The 10,241-nt window shown below is 44.9% G+C and overlaps 1 protein-coding gene across 1 annotated transcript in view; it reads left to right on the forward strand.

Moving 5' to 3' along the window:
* Positions 1-10,241, forward strand: part of LRP2 (LDL receptor related protein 2) — a 207,185-nt gene that overhangs the window by 48,474 nt on the left and 148,470 nt on the right. Inside the window, exons 9-10 of the mRNA XM_075070134.1 lie at positions 760-879; positions 9,132-9,260. Of these exons, the coding sequence (XP_074926235.1) occupies positions 760-879; positions 9,132-9,260 (249 nt within the window). The remainder of the gene's footprint in view (positions 1-759; positions 880-9,131; positions 9,261-10,241) is intronic.

Raw genomic sequence — 10,241 nt, forward strand, 5'->3', positions numbered from 1 at the left:
TTCTTCGAGACGTGTTGCTCATATCCATTCCATACCCGCCCTCCTTCCCCGCTGTCGGAATAGCTGGCAAGAAGGAACTGAGGAGCGGGCGGGCTGGCAGGGGTATATATTAGGCGCCATACCGGCGCCACTCCAGGGGGCGACTTGCCGGCCCACCGAGTGTTGCTAGGGTAAAAGTCTTCCGACGAACATGCACACGGCGCGAGCACACCTAACTGGAATGGATATGAGCAACACATCTCGAAGAACAACAGTTACAAAGGTGAGTAACCATCTTTTATGCACTGTAAATGGCTGCCTCAATGCAGCAATTTATATGGAGCTCTTACTGTTGGTCTGTTTGATTGAATTTCATCCTTTCATTGCTTCCTGAAAACTCAGGTCCTCAAAGACTTCTCTAAACTTTAGCCCTCCTGCCTCACTATCCTGCTAAATTAGATGTGTACACCTGCAAGCACACAGACACACATGGTATTGTGGAACAAACAGGATGTGTGTTTAGCTTCACCATTGTCTTTTTTTCATTTTTATACTGTCTAGTTAGATCCTGATCCTGCTGCCAGAGCTGTCCATATTTGTTTTTGCATGGGAGTGTGGTTCTTTGCTTATGGACCAGTTTCAGGATGTGTTCTGAAAATTGTAAGCTCTTCACAACAAGCACCTTGGCTTCACAACTGTCTGTAAAGCACCAGGCAGCCAGCTGCTGTACAGATGACACTATTATTGGGTATTCCTGAAGTGACTTCATTTTATTTTTAGACATATCCCACTGTGCTGCCTTGAGCTGCCAGTACCGCTGCCATTCTTCACCATCTGGAGGGACTTGCTATTGTCCTGCGGGATATGTAATCAGCAGCAATGACAGTCGCACCTGCATTGGTAAGTGAACAGTAGAGATGCAGATATATAAGTCTGGACTTTTCTCACAGGGGTCCTAGATATTACGGATTCCACAAATTTGAAAAAGGATCTATGATTATTGGATACCCATGTGTGGGTAGACACACTGGCAAGCAGGTAAATTTTGAGAGTCATAAAGTTAAACCTCAAGCTGAATGGAAAAATAGCAAGAGAGCAAAAGCTCAGCAGCAGCATAAAACCACTGTGGGGACAGAGGAACAGGTCAGTGAGCTGTCATGAGGTCTTCACTTCCCAGCTAAGGAAAGACCATTTTTTTAATACTTGGAGAGGTTGTTTTGTTTAGAAAGGCTGACTCTGCTATGGCAACTTTATGTTCAAATCTGATGAAACAGCCCTTTTACTGTTCTTGAGAGATTGATCCTGCATGCTGGGGTGTATGGCTATACACCTGGGAAATCAGAAGTTACTCAACATTTGATCTATAATTCAAAACTGACCTTATGTGAAAATGCAGATTGTTGTGGGTAAGGTAAAATGAGTATGGTACATTACTTTGCCACTCTGGAGGGCTGTATCTCCTATTATGTACACATCACATAGCTTTGCATAGAAACCAAAAAAAGTTTGTCATAATTTCAAGGTGTTGTTTGCCTAATTTGCAAGTCATTGGGAAGAAGGGAATCACTGAAGTAGGTATCCAAGGAAGTAGATCCCCATGTAGCTGCTTGATTCTGTGTTAAAGCAAATGCACGTGCAGGGAGCCCTCTTCTTTAACTCTGATTCAGAGCAAGTTGGAAAACCTACTCTCTGACCTAGTGTAAAGCCAGTCTCTCTTCTCTTAATCCCATTGATTAGCCTATAAATCAAACTCTCCACATTTGCTAGGAGATTGTGACAGGATGTCAGGTGATATTCATTGTGTGAGACACAGGCTTGCACAGAAGAGATGGGCCACAGTCATTTTACTCAAAATCTAGCAAGGGATCAATGGCTCCTCTCTTCCTCCCACTGACTCTCATGTAAAAAGGGAAGTCCCTTGCTCAACTCCTGATTCAGTACGTAGAAGGTGGGGGCCAGCTGACATGTGAATCATTTCCTCTGGTTAGTATTGAGATAAGATGTGAAGGGATTAGCTTATACCTGGGTTGGCTTATTAGCTGTAAAGTTCAATAGGTTATTCTTTCACTTTTTAGTTTAAATTTAGTTTTACTGGTTGTATGCCTGAGGAATTTAGTGGGAAATGGTTTTAGTGAAAAGTATTAATTTCCCAAACTCATAATCTTTATTTTTCCCTCTTCTCTGCGCCTGGTAGGGTTGCCAACCCTCCTGGTTTCACTGGGAGTCTCCTGGAACCAGGCTAGTGAAGCCAAACCGGGAGTTGTAGGCACTAAAAGTCTGGTGGCGTAGTGCGGCTAAGGCAGGCTCCCTGCCTGCCCTGGTCCCACGCTGCTCCCGAAAGCAGCCGGTATGTCCCTGGGAGGAGGTCTCCGCATGCCACCCCACCTAGGATGTGCTGGCCACTTCTGGGAGAGGTGTGAGGCCAGGGCAGGCAGGACCACGCTGCCGACCAGGAGCCACGTGAGGTAAGCGCTGCCCAGCTGGAGCCTGCACCCCTCATCCCCTCCTAACTCCCTACCCCAGCCCTGAGCCCTCTCCTGCACCCTAACTCCCTCCCAGAGCCTGCACCCCACATCCGATCCTGTACCCCAACTCCCTGTAGCCCTGAGCCCTGTTCTGCACCCAAACTCCCTTTCAGAGCCTGCACCTGTCACCCCCTCCCATGGCCCAATCCCCGCCCCAGCTCTGAGTCCCCTCCTGGAGCTTGTGCCTCCTCCCACATCCCAACCTCCTGCCCCAGCCCTCAGCTTCCTCCAGCACCCACATTCCCTCCCAGAACTTGCACCTCCACCCCTCCTGCACCCAACCCCCTGCCCCAGCCCAGTGAAAGTGAGTGAGGGTGGGAGAGAGTGAGCGATGGAAGGGAGGGGATAGGGTGAGTGGGCTGGGGCCTCAGAGAAGAGGCGGGACAGGGGGCATGGCAAGGGTGTTTGGGTTTATGTGATTAGACAGTTGGCAACCCTACCTCCTGGCTGCTTCTTCCTCACTGTGCTGTGGTGATTTATAGCATATGCCAAAACCCTGGAACACCACAACTGAGAGTAACATCTATTAATTACCAAAAAAAGGTGCTTGGAAAATATTTCATTCCCATTTTATTTCAACAAATGCTTAAAATTGGAAACTCTAATAACAAGGCAGTTATCTCACCTTTCTCTCTGGGTTCACTTACCTTTCTGCCTTCCCCAGCTAGCAACAGAAAGTTGTCCAATTTCAATTGTTCTTGCAGCTTTTGAAGTGGAGGAGTTTAAGATTTTAATGCCAAAGCCATGGTCAGATAAGTGCCAATAATCTGCTTGCTGCTCTTGTTGTAAATGACAACATAAATGGATGGGACCAAGTTGCTTATGCCAGGGTCAGAGACCAGGAGAGGTAAAGGGCTCTATGTTATTTTAAAAAGTCACAAAGAAAAACTCTTAGATGTTTCTGTATTCTAGAAATGAAAAAAAAGATCAAGGGCAATTCTACAGATGACCAAACAATTTTTTAGATCTTGTTATCAGGAAAATCTATTCTTGTTTTTAAAATTCCTTAGCTTTATCCCTCCTGCTTTGACATGAGAGTAAGACATAGGGTAGATCTCTGCCTGTGGCACTTCTTGTCATTTGTTAGGTAGGTGGGACACTTTACTTTACTTGCACCAGGGGACTTGTGGATCTACTGCCCTTCCTTTTTGTCCATCTCCACACTACCCAGCTCTCTCTCTTTCAGTTGCCAGGTCCTTTCCCTCTTTGTTAACAGATGAAGAAAATTTCCAATAGAAATTCTACAGCAACCTCCAGAGCAGAGCTGTGTGGTATTAGTGAAGCTTTCTAAACATACTCACATTTTGTCAACATTGCAGTCAAAGCTTGTAAGCCTGGCACATTGGTCCTGATGAACACTGAGAGGGAGACACTGGTTCTCCCTGATCATGAAGACACGAGTGGGTTCAGGGAATCGTGGCCTTCCCATGGAGCTTTCTGAACTCTCTAGAACGCCAGCCTTCAATTAACATGAGGTTTCTAGCCCTTGAAGTTCTGAAGGGAGCCTTAAACTGCAACATACAGAGAAGGGTGAACTTAAGTTTATTTCAATGGAACAACACTGGCTTGGTATTCCGGGGCAGTGATTCTTTCTAGTTAGATAGACAGAATCCAAGTTAGCAGAACAAATCTGAATTTCATGCTAGCATAAATAGAGAGTTCTCTGTGCAAGAGAGATCAGTCCTAAACCTTTCTGTGCTGCTTCCCAGAGTTCCTGTTCCAATCCCTAGTTCTTCTGGTTCTCTCTGCTGCGCTTGCATAGGCTCCCAAATCCGCTCCATTCTGTAAACAAGCCCATGCTCTGTTGGCTCCCTCATGAGTTCTGTTGAATCTCATTTCCTTAGCTCTGGCTTCTTGACATAGTAGTCAGGCACTGGACATTGTTTCATAAAGTAACTTCCTTTTCCCCAGTTCCCAGCTAAGTGGTAGGTGGCAGGAAAAGGCAGTGAAATGAAGGAGGCAGGTGCAATGGAGTGCAGGGGTGGCAAGTTGTATGGGCTCATGGTGCCTGTGCCCCAGCAATATAAGAGCACAGGGTCCTGGCTCCACCAAAATTCGGGGCTGGGTCTCTCCCCTGGCCCCGGCTGCTGCCCCTGTGCACCTCCCCTGTCCCATCCCCCCAGTCCCAGCCTGCTGCCATTGGGCAATTCAAAAGGGTCTGGAGCCCCTGCGACCACCACCAGCAGCATAACAGGGCTAAGGTGGCTTCCTGCCCACCTGCTGTGCTTCCAGAAGCAGCCGGGATGTCCCTGCGGTCCTGGGAGGGGCCGGGGGGGGGACTGTGTCTCCGCATACTGCTCTTGCCCCGAGTGCCAACTCTGCCAACTGTGGCGAATGGGAGCTGCGGGGGCGATGCCTGCGGGCAGCAGTGCATGGAGACCCCTCCAGCCCCCCACCTAGGAGCTGCTGCCAGAGTGGAGTGCGGGTTGCTTTCGGGAGCTGCCCGAGGTAAGCGCTGCAACCCTCACCCTTTCTCACACCCCAACCCGCTGCCCCAGGCCAGACCTCGCACCCAAACCCCCTCCCAGAGCCCAATCCCTCCCACCTCCTGCACCCAAACTCCCTCCCAGAGCCTGCCCCCTACACCTCGTCCTACACTCCAACCCTTGCCCCAGCCCGCTCCCAAACTCCCTCCCAGAACCCGCCCCCTGCACTCCCTCGTGCACTCCAGTCCCCTGCCCCAGCCCAGACCCACACCCCAGCTTCCTTTCAGAGCCTGACCCCTCCCCTCTTCTGCACCAAAACCCCCTCCCAGAGCCTTAGGCAGGTGGTGGTGGTGGTGGGAGACTCCGACCCGTTCTGGGCACCACCAAAAATTATACAAACCTGCCGCCCCTGATGGAGTGGGGATAGAAAGGAGGAGGCTGCTTGGGGTGGGGAACAAATATCCTCATATTGTTGTCCTATACTTCTTTTTATAACAACTTGAAATTCAGATGTAATAATAATAATTTCTAATAATCATGTACATAAGAACATCAGAACGGCCGTACCGGGTCAGACCAAAGGTCCATCTAGCCCAGTATCCTGTCTACTGACAGTGGCCAATGCCAGGTGCCGCAGAGGGAGTGAAGCTAACAGGCAATGATCAAGTGATCTCTCTCCTGCCATCCATCTCCATCCTCTGATGAACAGAGGCTAGGGACACCATCTTTACCCTTCCTGGCTAATAGCCATTTATGGACTTAGCCACCATGAATTTATCCAGTTTCCTTTTAAACATTGTTATAGTCCCAGCCTTCACAACCTCCTCAGGTAAGGAGTTCCACAAGTTGACTGTGCGCTGTGTGAAGAAGAACTTCTCCTTTTATTTGTTTTAAACCTGCTACCTATTAATTTCATTTGGTGACCCCTAGTTCTTGTATTATGGGAATAAGTAAATAACTTTTCCTTATCCACTTTCTCCACATCACTCATGATTTTATATACCTCCTATCATATCCCCCTTAGTCTCCTCTTTTCCAAGCTGAAGAGGCCTAGCCTCTTTAATCTTTCCTCATATGGGACCCTCTCCAAACCCCTAATCAATTTTTAGTTGCCCTTTTCTGAACCTTTTCTAGTGCTAGAATAAATATTTTTGAGGTGAGGAGACCACATCTGTACACAGTATTCGAGATGTGGGCATACCATGGATTTATATAAGGGCAATAATATATTCTCAGTCTTATTCTCTATCCCCTTTTAATGATTCCTAACATCCTGTTTGCTTTTTGACACGCCTCTGCACACTGCGTGGACATCTTCAGAGAATATCCACGATGACGCCAAGATCTTTTCCTGACTCGTTGTAGCTAAATTAGCCCCCATCATAATTGTATGTATAGTTGGGGTTATTTTTTTTCCAATGTGCATTACTTTACATTATCCACATTAAATTTCATTTGCCATTTTGTTGCCCAATCACTTAGTTTTTGTGAGATCTTTTTGAAGTTCTTCACAATCTGCTTTGGTCTTAACTATTTGAGTAGTTCAGAGTATCATCTGCAAACTTTGCCACCTCACTGTTTACCCTTTCTCCCAGATCATTTATGAATAAATTGAATAGATTGGTCCTAGGACTGAACCCTTTTGGGGCACACCACTAGTTACTCCTCTCCATTCTGAGAATTTACCATTAATTGCCTACCTTTTGTTGTCCTGTCTTTTAACCAGTTCTCAGTCCATGAAAGGGACCTTCCCTTTTATTCCATTGACAGCTTAATTTACGTAAGAACCTTTGGTGAGGGACCTTGTCAAAGGCTTTCTGGAAAAATCTAAGTACACTATGTCCACTGGATCCCCTTGTCACATGTTGTTGACCCCTTCAAAGAACTCTAATAGATTAGTAAGACACGATTTCCCTTTACAGAAACCATGTTGACTATTGCTCCACAGTTTATGTTTTTCTGTGTGTCTGACAATTTTATTCTTAACTATTGTTTTGACTAATATGCCCGGTACTGACGTTAGACTTACTGGTCTGTAATTGCCGGGATCACCTCTAGAGCCCTTTTTAAATATTGGCATTACATTAGCTAACTTCCAGTTACTGGTTACCGAAGCCAATTTAAAGGACAGGTTACAAACCTTAGTTAATAGTTCCGCAACTTCACATTTGGGTTCTTTCAGAACTCTTGGGTGAATGCCATCTGGTCCCGGTGACTTGTTAATGTTGAGTTTATCAATTAATTCCAAAACCTCCTCTAGTGACACTTCAATCTGTGACAGTTCCTCAGATTTGTCACCTACAAAAGCCAGCTCAGGTTTGGGAATCTCCTTAACATCCTCAGCCGTGAAGTTTGAAGCAAAGAAATCATTTGCTTCTCTGCATATGTGTTTCTCCTCATTCAGACACATGGCTATTGTATGTAAAACAAATACAATATGAAACCATGTAATGATGATTAAATCCTGGAAAATGGTTTGTTAGATAAGGCTTAACTCATCAACATTGAAGAACATGGAGCTCCTCCGATAGAAAGTCTTATAAAAGTTCCAAGTATTATTATTAAATATATTGAAAATTGAGTTTAGCTGTTTCTTTTATTATAGCTCATTGTAGCAATAGGCTTGTAGATTCACACTCCTGTGTATTCATTACTCAGTTTTTCTCTTGCTCTAAATAAATGGTAATATGAATAAATATATTCCTCTTAGAATTCTTATAAATAAATATTCATGTATCCACACATGCAATGCCCAGTCATAAACTATTAATGCTGCTCAGGTTTTTTCTCTCATTTATCTTCATACCAATCTAAACAATGAAAATGTTTCTGATAATTAAAAGTATTTACAAGGATGCATTTTATTTATGCACAAGTCATCAAAGGCAGTTTTGTCTAAATTATATTAGAGTTGCTTACTTCCAAAAATTCTGCAGTGTACAGTGTATCCTGTATCAATTTCTCCCATCTGAGTTGGATGGTGTATCTTCTTGATTGGTATCAGACACTGAGAAAACCTCACAGGGCTTGAGCCTGAAAGATGAGGGACACCTGGAGAGGTGCTGAGTGCCCGTAACTCCTTTGGATGTCATCACCTTGCAGAATTGGCCAGTAGAAAGAATGAGACATATGTGACATGAGTTAGGGAATTCATCATTAAAGTTCTGTGCTTTCATTTCAGTTACATAAAGTAATTTCTAGAGATCCCATTGCTTATCTCCTGGGGTGTTGGACTGTGGGGTGCAGCAAGTGTAATGAAGATGAATAGACAAGGTGTATTGATTTCATTAAATGGTTTCATCCAGTACAGTGTTACTCAATTCCACATTGAAAAGAATTACTCACATGTTGACTTATATTGCTTTTTATAGTGTACTACTAACACTGAAGTTATATATATGAAAATAGTATAGGCTTTCGTAGGGTCAGCTCTTCAGCTACCGTAAGCTGGGAGAGCTCCACTGGAGTCAGTTACACTAGTTGAAGATCTGGCCCATGGTTTTTGCCTGGGATTATAGAGCAGATCTATATTGTCTAACTAGCTCTAAATACAGGGACCTGCAGGCCATTCACATGTAATATGGGTTTTGAGCTACTCATCTCATCTGAACAGTAGTTTAGTTCTGTTGTCTCTGCTAAGTCTAATGGAATTACTGTGTTAGAAAGCAGCGCTTCTAAAAAGGTGGCAATTGATATGTTATGCATGCTAACTAGCTAACGTGATGTTCCTTGTGGTTGTACTGATACTAGGGGCTGTACTTTTGGGAGTATTGTGCCCTTGGGTACGCCATGTATAACCTCAAATAAGAGAGAGATTTCTGAGTCCAGCAGGGTGGGTATCTACTGAAAGTATCTCACATTCATTCCATCATTTGCTTTCCATTGTTCTTGGTCACTCTTGGAAGGTAGACACTGAAATCCCTATTCTACCAACTATTTTTTCCTCCATTGTTTGCACAAACAAGTTTGTTATTATCAGGCAGCCCATGAAGCTTAGGCAGCCACACTGATCTTTTTCTTTAGGGGAAAAGAAAATAGAAGCATTTGTTATCAAAAGGGAAACCTACTTCCCAATAGTGACAGGGACTTTACAAACAAATATAAGGAAAAAAGGGAGGACAGTCTTCTCAGGCCTGCCAAGTATGACAGTGTCCTCCTTATTCAAAGCTTTGTTCATATGCGTTCCTTCTCCCTCTAACAGATTTTGATGATTGTAAGATGTGGGGTGTGTGTGACCAGCTGTGTGAAGACCGTATTGGCCATCACCAGTGTCACTGTGTGGAAGGTTATTTCTTGGAGCATCACCGCCACTGTAGAGCCAACACTTCATGTAAGTAAATGGCACCAAGTGTGGTTCTTGCTGTAATTTTTTTTGTAAAGCAAATATTATCTTGTAATTTTCTGTGTAGTGGAAAAAAAAGTAGTGAAATATGCTTGAGTACAGCAGGCACATGTAAAATGTTCCAGTGGCATGAAACATTCTGCTGGTTCCAGAGATATTCCCTATCTTTCAAATGCAATATTCAATTAGAAACAGGATTTTCAGATTGATGGATCATTTTTAGGCTGCTCGCTCCATTTACTTTAATGGCAGCTTTGTCTGAGTGAAGTAAGCAGGATTTGGGTCTTAAATATCTTCGCCTGAAGTAGATCCACTTGCCCTCTCCATGGATATATATTTTTCAAGGCAAACTTTCCTTCAAAGCCTTCTTATTGAAGAGTCTCTGCTGCTATGAAATGCTCTAATGGGATGTGAGAATGAAGAATACATATGGAAAGTGGCAGTAAATAAAAATTCACAGAAGATAGGCTGCATGGCAGACTCAAAGAATATCCGTCTCTCATGTGGGAAAAAGGCCTTTTGAGAGAAGGTGGAGGGTGGCGAGAGAGAGAGAGAACCTTCTTCAGGATGTGGATATACACACTTTTGGTAACATTTTCACACAGAACTGTTTTTACTGCACATTCCTTAGTGGTTTCGTCCAAAACTCTAAACCAGGCTGTAGACCAGGTTGCCATGCAGTGCTTAAAGGGCCAGATTCTTCTTCGAGTGCTTGCTCATATTCATTCCAAGTAGGTGTGCGCGCGCCACGTGCACGTTCGTCGGAAGAATTTTCCCCTAGCAACACCGGGCGGGTCGGCAGGCGCCCCCTGGCGTGGCGCCTTTGCGGCACCGTATATATGCCCCTGCCGACCCGGCCGCTCCTCAGTTCCTTCTTACCGCCCGTGTCGGTCGTTGGAACGTGGAGTGCGGCTTAGCTGACCTCCACATCCCTAGCGTTTCACCCGTTCTACATAGTTCTTAGTTAGT

Source organism: Chelonoidis abingdonii, chromosome 10 (assembly GCF_003597395.2).
Source record: "Chelonoidis abingdonii isolate Lonesome George chromosome 10, CheloAbing_2.0, whole genome shotgun sequence".
NCBI classification, from domain to species: domain Eukaryota; kingdom Metazoa; phylum Chordata; order Testudines; family Testudinidae; genus Chelonoidis; species Chelonoidis abingdonii.